General features: G+C 36.1%; 1 protein-coding gene across 3 annotated transcripts in view; it reads left to right on the top strand.

The window, feature by feature from the left end:
* TTLL7 (tubulin tyrosine ligase-like family, member 7) overlaps window positions 1-22,490 on the top strand; it is a 151,663-nt gene that overhangs the window by 53,966 nt on the left and 75,207 nt on the right. For all 3 annotated transcript variants that reach the window (XM_010860292.1, XM_010860290.1, XM_010860291.1), the window contains exons 2-8: window positions 1,753-1,952; window positions 2,178-2,309; window positions 7,760-7,881; window positions 8,991-9,058; window positions 13,104-13,262; window positions 15,116-15,332; window positions 19,979-20,143. In XM_010860292.1, coding sequence (XP_010858594.1) covers window positions 1,928-1,952; window positions 2,178-2,309; window positions 7,760-7,881; window positions 8,991-9,058; window positions 13,104-13,262; window positions 15,116-15,332; window positions 19,979-20,143 — 888 coding nt within the window. In that variant the 5' untranslated portion in view covers window positions 1,753-1,927. The remainder of the gene's footprint in view (window positions 1-1,752; window positions 1,953-2,177; window positions 2,310-7,759; window positions 7,882-8,990; window positions 9,059-13,103; window positions 13,263-15,115; window positions 15,333-19,978; window positions 20,144-22,490) is intronic.

Genomic DNA, 22,490 nt, shown 5'->3' with positions numbered 1-22,490 from the left:
TGTAATAAGCACTCTGTTACTATAAGAGGATCTTTGTTTACTCCAATAACAAGGTGCTGGATAAGGACCTGTAAACTCAAATAGTTACCTAGGTTCTATCTATCAGAAGTTCCAGAAAGAAATCAACTGAACTTCAGACTACTCCTTTCTTTTATTCTGAAAAATGATCCAGTCTATTTCCAGCTTGGAATAGGGATCTATTATCTGGTTAGGGATGTTTACTGTGATTTCACTGTTTGAAGTATCATGAATTCCCAGAATACTCCCGTATCTTGCAGTATGGACTGCAGTAGGGTCACAAGCTTCTTGTACATCTAGATAGTATATTAGCATGCTGCCTGAAAATAGTGGGGCTCAATGAACAGAATAATCAGACAGAATTAGGTTCAAAACCTAGGTTTTCTTTTTATAAGATGTTTTACCCTGATTTAGTTAACTTGTTTAGCCTTAATTTCTGTATCTGGAATACTGGGGGAGATGAGACCCAAGTTCCAAGTTTGTTACTGAGGTAAAATAGTTTAGATTCTTAACATAGTACCTGCCCACAGTTTCTGTAATAGATCATATTTCCCTAGTTTTGATTTTGAATTATTCTAGAGAATTATTGTAGTGAAAATGATTCCTAAAAACAAACTAACTTCTAAATTTTCTTTAATAATTAGTCTTGTTTTTAATGACTGTTGGGAGTGAATTATAAGAGTCACATTTTATGTAGCTGAATTTTCAAATACTTCTGAATTTCTCATAAACCTGATAATCTCTTGATAAAGGTGTTGATATCATACCTTTGTTTATTATGATAGGTTTAATAAATTTTCATTATATTTGGAGACATTTTACATTCAAGATTCTTGGTGTATGATGGGAGAAATTAGAAAGCTGATAATATAGTATAGTATAGTCAGGGTGCAACCCCTAGGTTCATACATACATAATGAAAATAAAAGTGAAATGTAATACAGGCCATATTGAGGCATGGCCAGATCAAATTAGTTCATTCATTGCAAAATGTTTTATTGTGTTCCTCTGTGTGCCCAAATAAGATCATTTTGGTGATGACTCCTCCCATTTTCTACTTTTCAAAATTGTTCTCGTATTTAAAGGCATAACTCAAATGTGATCTGTTTTATGTAGCCACTCCCTCCCCTGACACACACCTTAAAAGGGAATTTTTTTCATCTCCATTCTGTCAGCATGTGGTCTCTAACCTGGCACTTATTTCACCATTTCATACTAAAAGGGGAGCTGCAGCTGGGCTTCCAGGCATTGAGTTGAAGGTTGTATGGGGTCCTGATATCAGAGAGATACTATTTTAATCTCCACTTTGTCCCTTACTTTCTTTGTAAAGATTTGTCCTTTCTGAGCTCAACGTATTTACCTGTTAGAGATAAAAGCTTCTACCTTATAGTTTTGTTGAGAGATTAAGTGGTATAAGTGGCCTGAAATAGAAAGTGTTCAATAAATGGTAGTGAATAATATTATTTTTTTTCTTCTTTGTGTAAATCATGTTATTTACTGTATGTAAATATGTTTCCTTTAGACTGTGTTCTTCTAAAAACAGAGGACTGTTGCTTATGCATAAGGTTTAATAAATTAACTGTATTTGTTTATTGACTACATTAACTTTCATCTTCACTTGACTTTTTTTTTTTTTTTTCACTTGACTTTTAAAAAGAAGAGTATTGACATATATTGAAGAAAAAAAATCATAAGAGTTGTTTTCTACATACCTGTGTTTTAAAATTCCTGCAGGTACCTTCTTATCCCATAATTTCAGTATCCTGAAATCTGAGGATCCCACCAAGATAGTATGATAGGAACTTGCAGTGATTTGGAGCCGTATCCTACTTAGACTAATGTGGGTCTTCCAGGTTTCCTAAGAGCTTGTACAGCAACACACTCTGCTCGTTGATTGGCACAGACAAGAATGCCATCTCTGCCTCAGGAAAGAGGTAAGCAGCTTGATTTAACATGTGGACCTACTATATAGATCTACATTTTATAGATCATCACTGGTAATCTTTCCAAGAATTAAAAATCAACTGGGGACCCTTAAAGAATAAGAATTTATACTTTTACCTTGTCGTGGTGGGCGGGAGGGCAGGGGCATTTGTGTTCTTTGGTGTGGAGTTCTTATTATTTCAATGACATTTGGTTGGTTTACATTTCTTTTAAAGTTATTCAGGGACCCACTCCCCTGGATCTGAATACAGAATTGCCTTATCAAAGCACGATGAAAAGGAAAGTCAGAAAGAAGAAAAAGAAGGGAACCATTACAGCAAATGTTGCTGGGACAAAGTTTGAAATTGGTAGGTCTCTTCAGAATAGTGAGATTTTCATAATTGTTGGGAAAGCTATTTGATGTTAAAAACAATGTAAAAATTCAGAGATTTTTCTTCTATTAATGGATTTTTGTATGCCTTCTATAGAATTTTTTTATGAGATATTTAACATGTCAATAACCAAATAGAACATCAATGAAGCTAAAAAGCTCTAGCTATTGATGAGATTGGATTAAATATATATGATTTTAATGCTTAGTTTTTAAGTCAAGTATAAAGTAATATGAGCAGTAAAACACAGTAGTTCTAGCTTTAATCTTGAAATACAGACGTGATTAGTTAGGACAATTATATGAGTCTAATGAATTTTTCACTTGGGACTAAAATTATTTTTAACATTCATTATTTTGTAAATAATTTTAAAAACAGATTAAAAATATTACATGTACACTGAAAACGGCAGAATTTGAGATTCATGTTAAACAATGAGAAACTGACTTAAAAATAGTGTAACAACATATTTCTCTCTATGCTTTAAAAATAATTTGGATGATACTGTTTCTTTTTATTTATATAGTTTATTTATTTATTTATTTATTTTCGGAGAAGGCAATGGCACCCCACTCTAGTACTCTTGCCTGGAAAATCCCATGGACGGAGGAGCCTGGTAGGCTGCAGGCCATGGGGTTGCTAAGAGTTGGATACAACTGAGCGACTTCACTTTCACTTTTCACTTTCATGCATTGGAGAAGGAAATGGCAACCCACTCCAGTGTTCTTGCCTGGAGAATCCCAGGGACGGGGGAGCCTAGTAGGCTACTGTCTATGGGGTCACACAGAGTCAGACACGACTGAAGTGACTTAGCGTAGCGTAGTGTAGTTTATTGTTTTTACATGTAAGCAGTATTTGCACTGGAGAGAATAGGTAAGAATTAATTGCTTTAAATTAAGATATTCTTGCCCAGCATTGCATTGAGAAACTCATCATTACTACAAGTACTCAAATAATCTTCCTTTTTTAAACAAATAATTTTGCATTAAAAGAGTTGAGGAAAACCATATGAATCTCAATGATATTAATTATTCTTACCCTTGTTAATCTTTGAGAGTCACATTTCCACTTACAGTATTTCACCAAAGTTCATCAGCAATCAGTGGAATATTTCATAGGAATTGAGGTCCCCTAATACTCTATTCCTCACAGGAAAAACTTCAAATCAAGTTAATGTGGGAGAGTGAAATGTGAGTTATTTGCAGGGTATTTTCTAGCTTGAAAAAATAAGAGTAACCATTGTCAAAGTGATAGATGGAGTGGTGTTAACTTACCATCTTGTTTGCTTTTAAGATTGTGGTGGGATTTATAAGGAACTTGATCTAGAGGAGAGTGTTTTTAGATGCAGTTCCCTGTCACTCCCAAGGACTGAAGTTGCATTAGCCTTCTTCATACTGATTCCAGACCTCTGTGCTGAGCCTGCTCAGTTGTGTTTAGCAAAATCCCTTCTTGGTCAGACTTGGATACTTGGACCAGAGACTTCTGGGAGAAAACAGAGCCAGGTATAGGGGAGGGAAAGAGACAATTGGCCATGTGTCCAGGAGATAATGCTACCTTGCTTTCCCTTATTTAACCTAGTGACGTGCAACAGATTACTTCTTGTAATTTAACTACTGCTCATTTGACAGGTTGGATTATGTAATGAAAGATGATGAAGCCATAGTCAGGACATTTGTGTTTTCTCCCTGATGTTGCCTGTTTCCTCATGTAGAATACTTTAACCACTATTAGTTTTACTATTTGGAAAGGAAATGGCACCCCACTCCAGTACTCTTTCCTGGAAAATCCCATGGGTGGAGGAGCCTGGTAGGCTGCAGTCCATGGGGTTGCAAAGAATTGGACACGACTGAGAGACTTCACTTTCACTTTTCACTTTCATGCATTGGAGAAGGAAATGGCAACCCACTCCAGTATTCTTGCCTGGAGAATCCCAGGGACAGGGGAGCCTGATGGGCTGCCGTCTATGGGGTCGCACAGAGTCGGACACGACTGAAGTGACTTAGCAGCAGCAGCAGTTTTACTATTAATGCTTTTATAACCATGGGCCAAATATTTTCACATGAATTACCTCATTTAATCTTCCAAATAACCTGGTGAAATAGCTGTGTTACTCCCTTGTTGCCACTTCCTCTGACTTTACTTGCTCTAATAGTGAATTTAAAGTGGCTAAGAGCCGTGAGAAAATAAATAAGGAAAAATAAAAATAATAAAATTGGATGAAGCTTGTGGTTGATCAGAATGTAATCTACATTCCATGAAATCCTCTATAGTTAGAGATGTATATGGATTTGACTCTGAGCTGCCTAGCAAGCAAAGCTAATAATTGCAAATAATCAGCTATAGAATGCACAGTGGTCAGAAGATAAAACCATACTGGTTATTCAAGGGAAATGCAATTTTCCTATTGCTAAGTCTTGAGAAAAATTTCTCCCATAATTTCTCATGGAGACACATTGTGGAATGGTGAACTACACTGTCACAGTAATCCTGTAATTAATATATGATGAAACTTTATTACTTTTTAAAACACCCCTTAGGCACAGTTGAATAAATAAAAGCTCAGTAAGAGCAACTTCCTCCAGGTTGCACAGATGGCAAAAGTAGAACTTGAACCTGAATTAATTTGCTTCCAAATTTAGTGTTCTTTTTACTATATCATACTGCCTAAATAAAATATGAATCAAAGTTTAAATTGAATAACATTAAAGTACCCTCTGTATCTAAAATTCAGAGAGTTGTTACGTGGATTCCTAATTTTAAAACTCCTGAACAGCTTCTGAAAGCTCTATGGGTGAAGGCAAAAAAAAAAAAAAAGTAGGCCAAATTTGTGAGAAACATATATTTGGCAATTTTTAGTAAATGGGGACAAGACAGATTGTAGAAGGGAGTACTTAATTATGCAAAGGGAAATGTGAGAAAAATGGTTGGTGTGGTTATCTCTCTTTTACCAATAAAGGAATTTGGTTTGGTAGAAATTATATATTGAGGCAATTATTTCACTTCCTTTTTTAAGAGAACTCCTAAAAGACTCAGCTGGTAAAGAATCCGCCTGCAGTGTGGGAGACCTGAGTTTAGTCTCTGGGTTGAGAAGATCCCCTGGAGAAGGGAAAGGCTACCCACTCCAGTATTCTGGCCTGGAGAATTCCATGGACTGTATAGTCCATGGGGTTGCAAAGAGTGAGACATAACTGAGCAACTTTCACTTTGTTTTACATTCTGAAAAGGCCAACATTTAAAAGCACGCATTTAGACTTTGGCTGCTAACAACCTTGTATTTGAAACTGACGTGTTAAAGGAATTTCTTTTCTATGCAAGGGAGGATGGTATACTTAAAAGTATGCCAATTGATTTCTAAAATTTCATTTCAAACAAAAATATGAGTAGATAGCTTAGCTGAAAAAAAGTGACAGTTTAATGCCCAACATTATAATTTTTTTGAAGTTCAACTCTTTAGCTCTTCAAGCTTTGAATTTCATAGTAGGAGAGATTTATATAAGACTGACCTTACAAATTTGATTTTGTGAATTTAGAGAAAGAATGGATTATTTCCAGCATTGTTATGTATCCTGAATGTTCCATCCTCACCAGCTCATGTATACATTAATATCCACATTTTAGTAGCTCATTATACTCCAGTACTTTGGCCACCTCATGCGAAGAGTTGACTTATTCGAAAAGACTCTGATGCTGAGAGGGATTGGGGGCAAGAGGAGAAGGGGACGCCAGAGGATGAGATGGCTGGATGGCATCATTGACTCGATGGATGTGAGTCTCAGTGAACTCCGGGAGTTGGTGAAGGTCAGGGAGGCCTGGTGTGCTGCGATTCATGGGGTCGCAAAGAGTCGGACATGACTGAGCGACTGATCTGATCTGATCTGATACTCCCTCTGTCCGTAACTACCACCAGTGTCGTTTCTCTCATCAAGGTCTTCCTAGTGATTTCAGAGGACTAGGACAATGACTTGCATGTACTTGGGACCACGTCTGCTTCTGAGCTGTGGTTCTGACCTTGACATTGTTTTCTGCTTGTGAGCCAGTTAAAAGAACTCTCCCAGGCTGTGTCACTACGGTCCTCCCCCTCCCCACGAGCTCCAGATGACATACAAGCTCCTGGGCCTCAGGACACCAATGCGGCTTGGTAGTCTGGGGCAGAGAGATGAACAACCGTTTCCCCAAATTTGTATTGTATGCTGTCACCTGGGCCTTCAGAACAACCCCAAGTCTTATCAAGCTGCACTCAAGGAAAAAAGTAGCTTCACCCCAACAGTCCTCTCCCTAACCTCATTTGTCTCCAGTCACTGTCCTCTTCTATTATTATGCCTGTGTTCCAGGCACTATTGCATAAAAAGCCTGTTCTATCTCCACTATCATAAAGAAATCAAGAGTCCCTTGGACTTGAGACCAACTGGTGTCTGGTCATTAGTTTTATACTTGAGCCAAGTACACTTAGACAGTTAACCCCTTTTTACTATATCTTCCTACTGCTGCTACTGCTAAGTCGCTTCAGTTGTGTCTGACTCTGTGCGACCCCATAGACAACAGCCCACCAGGCTCCCCTGTCCCTGGGATTCTCCAGGCAAGAACACTGGAGTGGGTTGCCATTTCCTTCTCCATATCTTCCTATCTATGGGCAATAAAAGGAAAGTAGGCGTTGAAACACTCCTATCTAGTTACACCATTATATTAAGACTCCAAATTCTACTGGAACCCAAAATTTATCCTAAGTATTTTCCGATCTTTATTCTAAATTTGAAATTCATTGGAAGAAAGATATCAATATGTTAATTGTTATAGCCAATATTATGGAATCTATAAAGCAAGATTTTCTCTCAACATATTTTTTGTGTTTAGGATTAGAGGGTCGGGAGCTGATGTGAGGGCCAGAGTTTCTAAATCTCTACTATAATTCTGCTTTATTATTTTGTATCCTGTGTCAGTATAACTGACTTGGTTTTTACTGCTAAAAATAATTTGAATTAGGGAGGTGGAAAGTATAGGATGGGTCTGATGATCAGGGACTATTTTTATCCTTTCTTTTTGTTCCTAGCCCAAGGTCATGAAAAAGCCATAAAAGTACATTTTCCTGAGTCGAGGTGTTGTGTCAGCTGTGTGTGTGTTTTCACTGAGCTATGAATAATCATTAAGCTCTTTTAACATTATTGTGTACCTGTTATATCTCAGAAAATTGAAACTAAGGATTTTGGGTGCCAACTAAAAGCAGTTCTCTGTTGCTGTTGAGTATAATCCAGCTTTAGATAATTCATTGTACCGAAATTAAGGTTATTCTATAACTAAAGGAAATTTTACAGGTAAAATAATGTGAGCTAAAATTGATATATATACACAATATACATATATAAGATTTTCGCAATGACTATGTCTCAGAAGCATTTTAATTTTGGTTTAACTGAACTGTTTACTTACAGTTCGTTTAGTAATAGATGAAATGGGATTTATGAAAACGCCAGATGAGGATGAAACAAGCAATCTTATATGGTGTGATTCTGCTGTTCAGCAAGAGAAGATTGCGGAGCTGCAAAATTACCAGGTAGGAAATTAATCATGACCAATTATTGGTCAGTAGGAAAATTCTATGAATTCCATTATTGTTTTCTTTAGGTAGGGTTCTTAATATGTTGACATATTAATTCATTTCTCCCTGATGGCCCCCATGGCTCAGTGGGTAAAGAATCTGCCTGCAATGCAGGAGACACAGGAGATGTGGGTTGAATCCCTATGTTGGCAAGATTCCCTGGAAGAGGAAATCGCAACCCACTCCAGTATTCTTGCCTGAATGGGCTTCCCCGGTGGCTCAGCAGTAAAGAATCCTCCTGCCAATGCAAGATACACAGGTTTGATCCCTGAGTTGTTAAGATCTTCTGGAGAAGGAAATGTCAACCCGCTCCAGTATTCTTGCCTGAGAAATCCCATGGACAAAAGAGCCTGATGGGCTATAGTCGGGGTCCCGAAAAGAGTCAGACATGGCTTAGCAGCTATACACACAACACAATTTACCTCAGTAGCCTGTTGCCTGAAGACTACATCCTTTCAGATTTAGCTTTAACCTCTTTCCATCTTTAAGGAAGAATTGATAGAGGAAAGCTCTTCCTAGACTGGTGCTTTGCATTATGCATACAGATGAACGATGTGGAATAGGTTGCATAAAGGGATCCAAATACAACTACCCCTTGTAATGTCAGCTATGTGTAGTTTGGCTTCATTATTTTATTATTAGAATGTAATACAAGTGTATTAAAAAATAAAAGCCAAATACATGGAGTTTTAGGCAATTGAGATTTTGTATAGTTCTCCTTTACCTGTATTTGTAGTGACTTGTACAAAATTGACTGTAGACATTAAGTCCATTTTCACCTGTTTTTTTAGTCTTTCCTCCATGGGATTCTCCAGGCAAGAGTACTGGAGTGGGTTGCCATTTCCTTCTCCAGGGGATCTTCCTGACCCAGGGATTGAACCCGGGTCTCCCACATTCCAGGCAGACGCTTTAACCTCTGAGCCACCAGGGAAGCCCTTTTTTTAGTCTTTAGTCTCTTACTAAAAAACACTAAACTCAAAGGATGCCTGTAACTGTATCACAGTATAAATGAATATATTCATTAGGTCAATGAGAATATTAATGTTTGCCTTTTTATTTTGCAGAGGATCAACCATTTTCCAGGAATGGGGGAGATCTGTAGGAAGGATTTCCTAGCAAGAAATATGACCAAGTAATCTTCATTTTTTTGTTATAGAGAAGACCTATTAAAAATTACATAGTGCTATCTTTAACAAATTAACTAATTTGAAATGGAAATTCAATGGAAGAATTTCAGAGCTGGAAGGGTCTTAAAATTTTACTGGTTCTGTTCTTTGACTTTGCAGAGGAGGTAATTGAGAGTCAGAGATGTGAATACCTTGTGTAAAGTCAAAGTTAAGAGCAGAGCTGGAGTAGGATCTTGGTCTTCAGAATTTCAGGGTTCTTTTCACTGCAACTTGCTATCTCTCCAGCAAAATAAATTTTTCGTTTAAATGTAAGAAGTTTTCTGTACTTAACATTCAATATATACTTACTTATTTTCAGTTAAACCTTGCACAGACTAATTTGTCACATTTTATCCCTCGTGTGGGTGTGTTCAGAATACTGGTTACTGAGCATCTGATATGTGCCAAGCACTGTAGTAGGTGCCTGTGTGCACACACACAGAACACATGTAGATGTGCCCACTCAGGGCTACATGCACAGATATTTATTTTGGAGACCATTATTTAGAGTACTAATATACTTTCATGGGAAAAACTGTTAACAGGTAAAGTCTTATAATGAATATATTGCAGAATTTTTGTGCAGTTTATATTTCTGTTTATTAGATTTTTTATTTTCAGAGGGTTGATAAATTGAGAAAAAATATTAACAAGAGGATTCTTTCACAGATAAAGGTTAGGAAGATGCATGTAATTCAAGAAATATTAGTATTCATCCACATGAAAGCTTATAATCCATTCACACAACAATATTTTTTGCATGTCTATTGTATGCCCCTGAGACTGCTAGCTTTGAAGTAAACAAGTTAATTAAAGCCTAGTTTCTGCCTAGAACTCACATTTTGGTAAGAGAGGAGCACTGATACATAAATAGTTTGGTGCTGTCACATTCGAGGTAGAGACTGCGATGAAGATGGTGGGAGAGATTCTTTATGAGACAGCAGGGAAGGGTTTCTGGAGAAATTAAATTATGAGATGGATATTGAAAGGAGTAAAAGAGTTCACCCTTTGAGAAGAAGAAAGGAAACTTATAGGCAAAGACAACAGTGGGAGAAGGTATATGGAGACTTAAATCACATGATATGTTTGGGAGAACCTCAAGCAATTTTTCTGGTTAAATAGGATATTGGGAAGCTCAACTTCAGATGATGCTGGAAATAACTGTAAAGACTAAGCTGTGTACCCTGTATTATTGTGTTTTGTTTAATCATTTAATCATTGATTCTTTAACCTCTTTACTCAACAAACATTTCTGCCTATCCTGAGAGAAATGAGGAGCTATTTAATGGGCCTAAGCAGAGAAATAATCTGTTTTAGGTAGTTTTGGTGGCATCATAGCATAATGGATTCAATGATGATAGGACCAGAAAGTGAAAACTCTGGAAGAGATGCTTGTCATTATCTAGTTCAGAAATAATGAACATCTATTGATCCAAAAGAGAGATAGGACGAATGGGGAAGAGAAGGTAAATCTGAAAGATATGAAGAACATGGAATTGCTGAGACTTGAAAACTGCTCTGATGTGAGAAAAGGGAAGAGAAGGAAAGAGGGATAGAAGTCACCAAGATTCTTAGGTTTCTGGATTAGGATGTTATGTGGAGGGTGTGATTTGTTAACATAGGAATTACAAGAAGGATGGACTTTAGAGGAATGGAAATTAACCTCTAATTTGGACATGTGTTTCTTTTAAGTCATTTATTTCCATTTAACACATATTTATTAAGTGTCTATTAAATGCCAGGCATTGTGCTGGGCTCTGAGCACATGAGGTGATCAAAAGCAGAGTTATGGCTTTTACAGCCTTGCATTGCAGTTGTGATAAGTGCTGTGAAGTAGAGGTATGTAGTCCTAAATTAGTGCATAGTGAAGGACTTCTAACTTAGGGAAGCTTTGGAGAATTTCCCTGAGGAAGTGATATGGAAGCTGAAATATGAATGATGAGTAGGAGTTTATTGGTGCAGATGGTATGTAATAGCTTTACGGGGCAAGAAGAATAGTATGGGCCTAGGTCCTGTGCTGGGAGAAAACATGGATAGTCAAGATTCTGAAATAAGGCCAATGTAGCTGAAGCACAGAGAGGTTGATGGGGAGCAGTGGGGGAAATTGGTTCAAGAGTGATTTTTCAGGATGATGATCTTTATCCTAAATGCCACAGAAGAGGAGGGGTAGATGAAGTTGATAATATGACCAAATTTGCATTTTTCCAAGATCCTTCTGGCTGCTTTGTAGACAACAGAAGTCTGTATGGCCCAGGAGAGGCAAGAGGGTTAAATGTAGACCCATTAGTAGGCTGTTGCAATTAGGCAGTTTTTCACTCTGTAGAATCCTTGCAAGTCTCCTTGAGGAAAAAAAGATCTTCTATTAGGTAAAAAGTGATGACCAAGTAATATTAAAAATAGAGTTTAAAAAAACATGTTCAATATCATTTAGTAAATCTATGACAGAACTCTGAGCAGAAATTATTCCAGTATCCCAAATTCCTAAGTGAGACTGCTTGTCTCTGTTGAAGCTACATATTTTTACATTAAATGATTTGTGCTAGATCACCTAAATTGAATAAAGTATTTTTCTTGAATATATGTATGCTTGGGTTTTTTTCAAATGTATATATGAAGAAATGGTATTATTCATCAACAGTTCATGGTTAGTTTTAAATGTATTGCTCTATTAAAGATTTAACTTAATCTAATTTTATATTATTGTTACAAATTTATTTATAAAACTATAAACACATATAAGGGTGTTGGAAGCAACAGTGTACATTAGGACTGTTATTGTGCTTCCATTAGATTTGTGTGTGTTTGTGTGTTTCAGACTAATCAGTGTTAGCCTATTTTGTAGTGAGGTTGTTTAGCTGGTTGGTTTATTTTGGATTTGATAGATGGAGTTGGTGATTATCTTTCTTCTCATAGTGGAAGCAATTTTTTTTACAGCGTTCTCTTGAAAGAGCACTTGAAGTATAACTATATGACCTTCTAGTCATGGAGTCCCGTGGCTTATATATTCCACACCCTAGTCTTACAAAATGGCCCTACCTCTGTGCATATTGTATACTAGGGTCCCATTTTAATTTTGACTAATCTCATTTGGGAATAATATTTGCTCATCTATAAAAGACTTGCATACATTTATAAAGAAGACTTTTTGAGACAATCAGATTTTTCTTTAATAGACAATAATTTAAAATATTTCTACTGATTTAAAAATTGTCATTGAGAATCAGTGTGTATGAAATAAATGGCATTTGGATTAATCAAAAGCAAACATTTTATATCTAGTATTGTATCAGTATCCCTAAGTTACGTATCGTATAGGCAGCCTGATTTATAGCAAATACAAAAATGTCAGGACAAACATTATAGCAATAAAAACACATGTGTAGGTAGATAGTAGTTCATATAAGCAAAACCTCTGCTGACTCAGAGGCTTCACTGGTTTTCTCATAGAAGTAGTAACACTCAAAAAGTACTGGGTAAAAGGCAATTTGAAAATTCCTCCCCGTGTATGACCCAGTGAACTCCAAATCATCTTTTAAGAGGCAGTATGAATGACACCTGGCTGTGAACCATACTGACCACCCTCATCCCAGAGCCAGAGCTAATGATTCCATCCACATTTTACCTTGCCTTATATACCTTTTTTTGCAACTATCACATTGTATTTAATTAATGGCTTGTATGTAAATACCTTAGAACCAAGACCATGTTAATCCTCAGTGCCCAATGTATACCACATACTCAAACATTTGATCTATTAATATGTAAATTGTAAGTACATAGGGCAGAAATTCTTGTCTTTTTTTTTTCACTACTGTATCCCTAGTATCTAGAATAGTGCTTAACAAGTAGTAGATGATTAATAGGCATTTAAAAAAATGAGTCAATGAATGGATCAATAAATGAAGAAATGGAGGGAATTGAAATCATTGTAGTAAATGTCAGTAGCACAGAGAAAGGAAGTTTAGACAAGTTGGAATAGAAAGTACTTTTCATATTATCTCTAATTTACAGAATGATCAAGTCCCGGCCTCTGGATTATGCCTTTGTTCCTCGAACATGGATCTTCCCTGCTGAATATACACAATTTCAAAACTATATGAAAGAATTAAAGAAAAAAAGAAAGCAGAAGACTTTTATAGTAAAACCAGCTAATGGTGCAATGGGTCATGGGTAGGTGTTTTTCATCTGGAATACATAAAATTTTTAAAGAATTGGGAGAAAGAATAAATGTGACCATTTGCTCATGGTTGAGTTCTAATATGAAAAAAATAATAAAATAGATTCCTAATTGTTGCTTATTACGCCTCTTGGATGTGTAGGATAATATTTTTCATCAGATTGGGAGATTTCCAGCCATTAATTCTTCAGAGGATTTTTTCCCCTTTTGAGACTGCCATTATGAGCATGTTGATATTATTGATATTGTCTTGTAGGACTCAAGTCAGTTCATTTTTCTTTTATTTTTACTTCCTTATTTCTCAGACTAATCTCAATTGATTTATTTTCAAGTTTGCTGATTATTTTCTGCCTTGCCAAATCTTATGTTTAACCCCTCCAATAAATTTTTGTTTCAGTTACTGGACTTTTCAACCTCAGAATTTCTGTTCAGCTCCCACCCTCCTTCCCCAACACCTTTAAAATATAATTTCTATCTCTACTGATATTCTGCATTTGGTGAGATATTATTCCTATGATTTCCTTCCATTCTTTGTACATGATTCCCTTTAGCTCTTTGAGCAAATTTAAAATGGTTGATTTTAAATATTTATTGTCTAGTAAACAAAATATCTTGATTTCTTCAGACATAGTTTCTATTAATTGAGAGTTTTTCTTTGTATGGGCTACACTTTTTTTTTTTTGCACGACTGATGATATTTTGTTGAAAACTGGACATTATGAATATTGTAATGTAGCAACTTTGATAATTAGATTCTCCTCTACAGGGTTTTTTTGTTACTGTTCATTCTAGATGTTGTTTATTTGTTTAGTGACCTTTCTGAAACAATTTTGTAAAGTCTGTATTCTTTATTGTGAGTGGCCTCTGAAGTTCCTGTTCTATTAGGCCAGTGGTCAGCTGTAATTGTCCAATCTGTTAGTATTTGAACAGAGATTTCTATAAACACTTGAAACAAAAAAATTCCCCCAATCCTTGCAGATGCGGGTGTGTGTGTGTGTGTGTGTGTGTGTGTGTGTGTGTGTGTGTATGTCTGTATGCATGTTGTAGCATGCCTTCAGTGCTTAGCTAAGCATTTGCAACTCTGCCTGAGCCTTCACTTCCTGCTTGTACAGAGCTGGATGGTTAGCTAGAAGTAAGAGCTTAGGGCCTTCTCAAGTCTTTTCCTGAGCATGTATTTAACCCTGGGCATGCATATGGGCTTCCAGAATCTTAGAAATAGTTCAAAGCCCTTCTTCCCCAAACACTCGCATTCCCCAGTCTTTTATCCCAATCTTTGCAGTTAGTCTGTTGTTTTCCCCAAATATTTGTTGCCTTAGGCAGCAGGGACTAATACATCTGTCTCTAAATGTTTATCAGCATTTGTCTCCCATCCCCCTCCCCCATGTAGCTGCCTAAGCAGTGGGAGAGTTCTCAGTTAGACAAGATAAAAGCAAATCCTTTGAGATCCTCCAGGGAACCCCCAAACTGATTTAAACACATGGACAAACAAAAAAACCACAAGAATAGGTCTGTTCTGCTCCCTCTAGAACCAGTGCCTATAGTAGGAACAGGGGCTGCTGCTCAAGGCCACTGCTGAGCTGGGAGATGGAGTGGTACTAGAGTAAATTAAAATGCAAGAAGTTCTTTTAGAGAGATTCAACTGTTTTGTTTTTGTTTTATTTTTTATTACAAGTTCCCTGGTTATTACAAGCTTTTGGTTTGTATCAAGGATTCCAAAAAATTGCTTCTGACAGTATCTTTGTGCTGTTTTTGTGTGTGTGGAATCACTTTCCTCTTGAGTATTGTCTTCAACTTTGTAAACATCTTGACTCCAAAATTATTCTTTTGATCTTTTCTTTAAATTTAGAATTTCTTTGATAAGAAATGGTGACAAGCTTCCATCTCAGGATCATTTGATTGTTCAAGAATATATTGAAAAGCCTTTCCTAATGGAAGGTTACAAGTTTGATTTAAGAATTTATATCCTGGTAACATCATGTGATCCACTAAAAATATTTCTCTACCATGATGGACTTGTGCGAATGGGAACAGAGAAGTACATTCCACCTAATGAGTCTAACCTGGTAAGTGGTACTAGACACTATGATTTTATTCATTTGTTCAGGATCTACTTTTTAAAATACCCATTGTGTATAAATACTAAATGAACAAAATTCTTCCTGTCAGAACTTTATAGTCTAGAAGAATTATATACATAAACAAGACTGCCTCTAATTTATAGACAGCTTTGTGAAAATCAGAAAAAAATATGTATCTGCTGTTCCAGGAAGGCTGATTAGAAAAAGGCACCCCCTCTGGGTGCTGTGAGCATAAGGCTGGATTTTGAAGTATGTATGTGTATATAGTGGTCCTGGATAGAAGTGACTGATATGGAAATATAAATTAAAATAATATGCCATTGAGAAGTGCAGATAAAGTGTAATGGAATTGAGTGTAGGAATAGATTTTGTTCAATTTCTCACGGCAAAGGTGGTATTTGAGCAGGTTTTGTATGAAAGGTATATTTTAGAATGTGGGAGAAAGTACATGAAACAGAAAGAAAATTTTATCAGGAAGTAGAGTTATTAATTTTTATTGGAAGAAAAGAGAGGGTTTTAAATTTACATTAACTAATTATGAAGTAGAGAAATACATTGGCAGTTTTGGGGTACATTTTTAATTCTATTTAGTGGAGATTTTTGTATTTTTCCATTAAGATTACATTTGTGCAGCCATAATATATAGATGAAAGTCATGCCTGTATAGTTTTGAAGTTCTAACTATAATTTATTATCATAATTTGTAGTTTGTGAGAGATAAACTATAGTTTATTCTCCACACTTATAAGTTCAGTTAACCTCTACCTCTTTTTTTGGATCTACTAATTACAGTAAAAATTACACCTAATTAAGTATTGTTTCCCATTTTTGTCAAAGGTCTGGTTATTGCTTTTCTCCAATATTATGCACATAATTAACTATACCAAGTGGTCATTTTCCAAAATTAAATAATGACTGATTATAAAGGTTACTATGTTCAATTATCTAAAAATGTTTTAGACCTGGCCAAGGAAGAATAAGGGAACTGCCAAAATTTTTACAGGAAAGGAAGATGAAAGAAAGCATCATCTCTTTAAAGGTCATAAGGTATAGATATATCCAGTCTCCAAGTAATGTTTGGACTCTGCTGCATTCTAGACATTGTGCTGGTTTTGGAAAAACAGTGACCATGTACTTTATCTTACAAAGCAACAATCTAGTGGGGAGGCAGAAAATAAGATAAGCAATTATAATGCCCGGTGATGAGTGTAGTGTTTTAAGAAACTGAGGGTACTATGGCAGTGTTAGCAGCGGCATCTAACTCAACTGGAGATGAAGGTTGGAGAGGGAGCTTATAAAGTAAATAGTGAATAGTTTAAATAGTGAGGTACTAGCTAGGCCAGAGATGGAGTGGGATGGATTATAACTCCAGGCAGAAGAGTGGCCCAGAGATGAGAAGGGAGCATGTTATATCTGCAGAGAGCAGATATGTTCAGCATGGCTGAAGCCCAGACTAAGAAGGGCTTCCCAGGTGGTACTAGTGGTAAAGAACCTGGCTGCCAATGCAGAAGACTTAAGAGATGTGGGTTTGATCCCTGAGTCAGGAAGATCCCATGGAGGAGGGCATGGCAACCCACTCCAGTATTCTTGCCTGAAGAATCCCACAGACAGAGGAGCCTGGTAGGCTATGATTCATAAGGTTGCACAGAGTCAGACACGACTGAAGCAACTTAACACGCACGCACAGACTAAGAAAGAATGGATGTTCGTATATCAGGATGTGGAGTCCTAGAGGCCAGATCTTGATAGACCATGGCTAGGATTATAGAATTTACCCTTATAATAAAGGAAGCATTGAAAGATATTAAACAAGGGAAAGAAGGAATGAGATTTTTGTCCTAAAAAGGTCACCTGGTCTACAGTATGGGGAATGTGAGATGGTGCTATAAATGGATGGGAGAGACTAGAGTAAGGGGGATAAGAAACTATATTCTAGTCTAACCATGTGTGAGAAAAAAGATGACATAATTTGAAGTAAAGAATAAGAACATAGGTTTCAGATATATCTATGGTAACATAGATAGCATTGATATACTGACAGGTTGAGTTGTTGGATGAGGGAATGAAGAGAGAAATTAAGGTTAAAACTCAAGAGTTTTGGCACAGACAGTTGGGTGGATGGGTGACATTCACTGTGATAGGGAGTACAGCAGCTTTTAAAGGCTTTGCAAAAAGCTGATGTGTCTGGTTTGAGATGCCCGTGTAACTTCGAAATGGATCTATACATTTGGCATTTGGATATACAATTGGCACTTGGATATACAATTTAGGTCTGATGTTCAGATGAGAGAGCTGAGCTATAGGCATAATTTGGGGCTTGTCAGGTCATAGATTATAATTAAAATAGTTGGTATGGGTAAGACTGGATTATATAAACGGAAGACAGATAGTTAGGTTTTGAGAGGAAAGAGGAAGGAAACAGAGGGGAAAAGGTAAGACTTAGAAGCTAATTTGGATGATAAAGTGGTTTATTCCAGTTTCTTAAGTTGTATGTATATAATTTGCTTAAGTACACTGGGTTAAGAAGTCGTATTGAAGATTGAGAGTCAGGAGATGTGGCCTCTAGGTTTTGCTTTGCCAAGTACTGTCGAGTCACATGGTCTCCTGGCTTCGGTTCTCATATGTATGAAAAAGTATATTCTCTTGTATAAACCTCAGTGTTCCTCATATATCTCTAAAATTTCATGATTGAGTTCCTACATGAAGGTATGAAAAATTTAAAGAATGAAATACAAAACTTTATCTAAAATGAGGTCACTTTATGTAAAAGATAAGTTTAAGAAAAAAAGGAGGAAAAAGGAAACCAAAATGCTCCCATTTGGTTGTTTTGGGCAGCAGACTGCTGCATATTTTTTTCCCTCTTCATATTTCTAATTTTTTAAATAGTGTGTATTTTATGCATTTTGTCTTAAGTAAGAATTAAATATTGATAAACTACATATAAGGAGATCATATAAGAGAATTCAGAAATTGAAACATAATGAACATTCATTTTTTTTGCTACCAATGTATCAGTCCACCAATCCTTGTAAAACTTTGTAATCCCAATTAATTATTTTGAGCCTATACATTGAAAAATAGGGTAGGGAATGTAGGTTGCTATTGATTCATAGCTGCCATCACTTCTCCTTGTGACAAACGACAATTAACTGTTTAGATGGGGATTTTTTGTCAAGGTAGATGTGAAATTGTGGAATTTCCAATCCTACTTACAAAGATAATGTTTTAAGAAAAATGCAGTTTCATTTCTCTTTCACTAGGATAGCTAGAATTTTTATTATTGCTGTTAGTATTCTGCCAAATGGAGAGCTCCTTAAAAATTATTTTCCAAACAAAAAAATGATTTCTAGTTTGGAAACTAGGAAATGTTACAGTTTGATTAGTTTCCTTTTCCTTTAAATCAAACACTTAAAATTAGACAAGCTTGAGATTTATGCACTTTCTTTTAAATATCACTTAAAGCTTTTCCTAATTGTAATGAAAGGAAGGACTGTGTCTGTCTTGTTCATCCTTGTGTCCACAGTGCCCAGCATACATTCCTCCCAGTAGTGGATGTTCCTAAAATTTTGTTCAATGAATGCAAAAAAGATTCTTAATTACTTGTGGGCATATGGATTAGTAAATAACTTGTAGCTCATATGAGCAGTTCTATATATTTGCTTCAAAGATTTCAGTACTATAGACTTAAGTAACTGTAGTAAAAATAAAATATGATCTTAATATCATTGGTTATTAACAAATCAAAATAATAATCATAGATCATTGGTTATTAACAAATGAAACTAATAATCATATGCTTGAAGTATATATTAGTTGCAATGCAACATAGTTATCTAAAGTAGTCTCTGGGAGAAGGATCATGAGTGAGTGTTTATGATAGATTGACATGGAGCCATTAAATTATGAGAAGTTTTAAATTTTGAGTTCTTTTTCAAGTTTATTTGAGGGTAACAGTGTCAACCAACATAAGACTATAAGGAGAATAAGCCCTAAGAGCGCCAATATGGAGCACTGTAAATTTACTGTTAGTCATTTAGATGTGTACAGCATTGTGTGCTGTTTCTGCTGCTGACTCTAAGTGCACTCTGTCGTGTTAACAAGGTACAGTGATCTCCCAGTCAGGATGGGAGAGCAGAGGTTGTGGTTGGTATACAGTTCTCAGTTTCTGCTACTTTCTTAACTTTCACTGTAAACATTTTGTTTGAAAAGACCCAGAATGCTGTCTCAGAAAATTCTTTTCCCAAAACAAATTAGGATGAAAATTTTGAAAAACATGAAAAGAAACCAACTAAGAAAAGCAAACTTCAGAGTTAGAGCACTTTTCTTGCTTAGCAATATATAGTTTTGCACTTTGATTTAATCAGCCTACATATCATTGTTATTTTCATACTTCTAGGGTAGATATATTTTTAATAACATACAGAGTAACTTTGTAGATGACTATATTCGTAATCCTTTTTAGAAAAATGTGCCATTGCATTTTATTTGAAAATTATATAATCATGAAATTAGCAATCTGTATATTTTAAACTTTAAAATTGTCTTTTCTCCTTGGATACTTTCTTTTCTGTGAAACCTCGTGGTTCTAGAGTTTCATAGGTGATAACAACTTTGGTTCTTACTTGTTACAGACCCAGTTATACATGCATCTGACAAACTACTCTGTGAACAAGCATAATGAACATTTTGAAAGGGATGAAACTGAAAACAAAGGCAGCAAACGTTCCATCAAATGGTTTACAGAATTCCTACAAGCAAATCAGCATGATGTTGCTAAGTTTTGGAGTGATATTTCAGTAAGATTGTACCATTTTATAATTTTAATTGTCTCTCTCTCCTCATATTACTTGAAAGGATCATCAACCATTTTAAATAAAGAACCGATTACATTAGATTGGGCAGATGTAGTGTATTTTAATGAAGAAAGTGAAGTTTGTCATAAGTAGATAAGTAGTACTAATAGATAAGTAGTACTTTTACTGCTCATGATTGGAAAGGAAATTTTAAGTGGAGGCCAAAGCATAAGTTGGGCTACCCTGGTAGCTCAGCTGGTAAAGAATCTGCCTGCAATACAGGAAACCCTGGCTCTATTCCTGGATTGGGAAGATCTGCTGGAGAAGCGATAGGCTACCTACTTCAGTATTCTTGGTCTTGCCTGGTGGCTGCAATGAGGAAGACCCTGGGTTTGATCCCTGGTTTGGGATGATGCCCTGGAGAAGGGAATGGCTACCCACTCCTGTATTATGGCCTGGAGAATTCCATGGACAGAGGAGCCTGGCAACCTACAGTCCATGGGGTCCCAAAGGGTTGACACAACTGAGCAACTTTCACTTTCCAAAGCATAAGTCAAGGCATGGAGGTATGAGAATAGTTAAAAGAGGTCCAGATTGGCACATATTGTATTTGTGGGAGATTCATGAGGACTTAGGATAATATATGTGAAGACTAAGTTTTAGTTCTGAAAAGCAAGGGTTAACTTGGTAGACATTATGGATTCATTTAGTTTTAAGGGAAGAGAGTAATAATGCCAAAGGCCATGACTTTAAAAGATAAATCTGAGAGTGAGTGCTAGATGGGCTAGAGTGAAGACCAAAAGTAGATAGAGGAGGGCACTTGAGAGTAGCTCAAGTGAAAATGATGGTCTGAATTGAAAGAGGTGACAATGAGGTGGACCTTAGAGATGACCTGAATGTTTAGAATGGGGAGGTGGGATAGAAGTATTCAGAGATTCCTTTGTAGTTCTAAGGAATAATTATAAGGCAAATGGGTGTGGCATTATTTGAAATAGAATAGAAAGAAATCTATTGTGAGAAGAAGATGTAGAGCTTAGTTTTGCAGATGAGAGAAAAGTTCTCTCTATATATTTATTTGTTCATTTATTCAGTAAACACTTGCTGAAGCTGTACTATAAGCCTGTCTGTGGCTGTTAATTTGAAGATACACAAGATACAACTCCAAGCCTTAAGAGTCTGGTAGGAAAAACCTGCAAATAAATTGTTAATGAAATGCAGTGTATCAAGTACAAAAATATAGGCATACATTGGATTTGTGGGGATATAGATTAAGATCACATATAGTAGCCTGTATATTATAGAGGGTATAGATGGAGTATAGTGTAGATGGAGATAAGAAGAGGACTTCCTGGAGGAATTAACACCTGAATCAAGTTTCTAAAAGTCCACTAGGCTATGATGGATTTTACTTTAGATACATTGAACTTGAAATTCTCTATCAGGTAGAAAAGCAGACAGTTAACAGTGTATGTATGGGGTGAAATTCATAACTAAAGCCATGGCAGGGGATGCAATTCCAAATGGTAATGGTTGAGAGAGAAAAGGAAACACATATGAGAAGATAACCTTTATGAGAAGGAAACATATGAGAAGATAAAAACAGACCCTTTTATTAATCTTAACAGAAATATTAAAGTTATAGTTAGAGGAGTATGTCTACTGAAAATACTTAATGTGATGAGGGCTATACAATTCGATGTTGCTTTCCTTCGGGGACAAATGACATACATTTATATAAAGGTATCATGGAAAATGGACATGGAAATTCACTGTTGGTTGAACTCAATTCTCTTGAGAAAATCAGAGAAAACGTCAGCATCATTATAGTTCTTCCTTTTCTGGATGTTTTGTTGGTTGTTTCTTTCTAAATCTTTTCTGTGTCATAGAATGTAAACCCAAAGGTCCTTAGGTGTCAGACAGGTAAAAAGGCGTGAAGTAATCTGGATAGAAGAAAACAGGGATGCTTAGAACAGTGGTAATTTGAAGAGTATGTGAGGTCTAAGGGAGACAGACACTACTCAGCACCGGCTTATTGGTGCCTTGTGGCATTTTGGGCCACAATTCTCCTAATTCGTCAGTAGCTACCATAAGTCTCCTGACTTATAAACGTTGGCAGCAGATTCAAATTTTTTAGAAATTTAGCGGTGCCTTCAAATTTTGAAGTTTGTCACTTGGATTTGGTCAAATTCTTACCAATTTGTTAACTTTTTATTGTATCTTCCTGAGAGATTAAATACATCCAAACAAGAAATTTGATTCCAACAATGCTGTTTGTCTGTGTATTTTATAGGCCAGTTTTTTTGAAATTCCAAAAATATTCTCATAGTGATAGTTTATTATCCTTTGGGTC

The sequence above is a fragment of the Bison bison genome, unplaced genomic scaffold, assembly GCF_000754665.1.
Source record: "Bison bison bison isolate TAMUID 2011002044 unplaced genomic scaffold, Bison_UMD1.0 scf7180017864466, whole genome shotgun sequence".
NCBI lineage: Eukaryota > Metazoa > Chordata > Mammalia > Artiodactyla > Bovidae > Bison > Bison bison.
The sequence above is the reverse complement of the archived record's forward strand: the minus strand, read 5'-3'. Positions and strand labels throughout refer to the sequence as shown.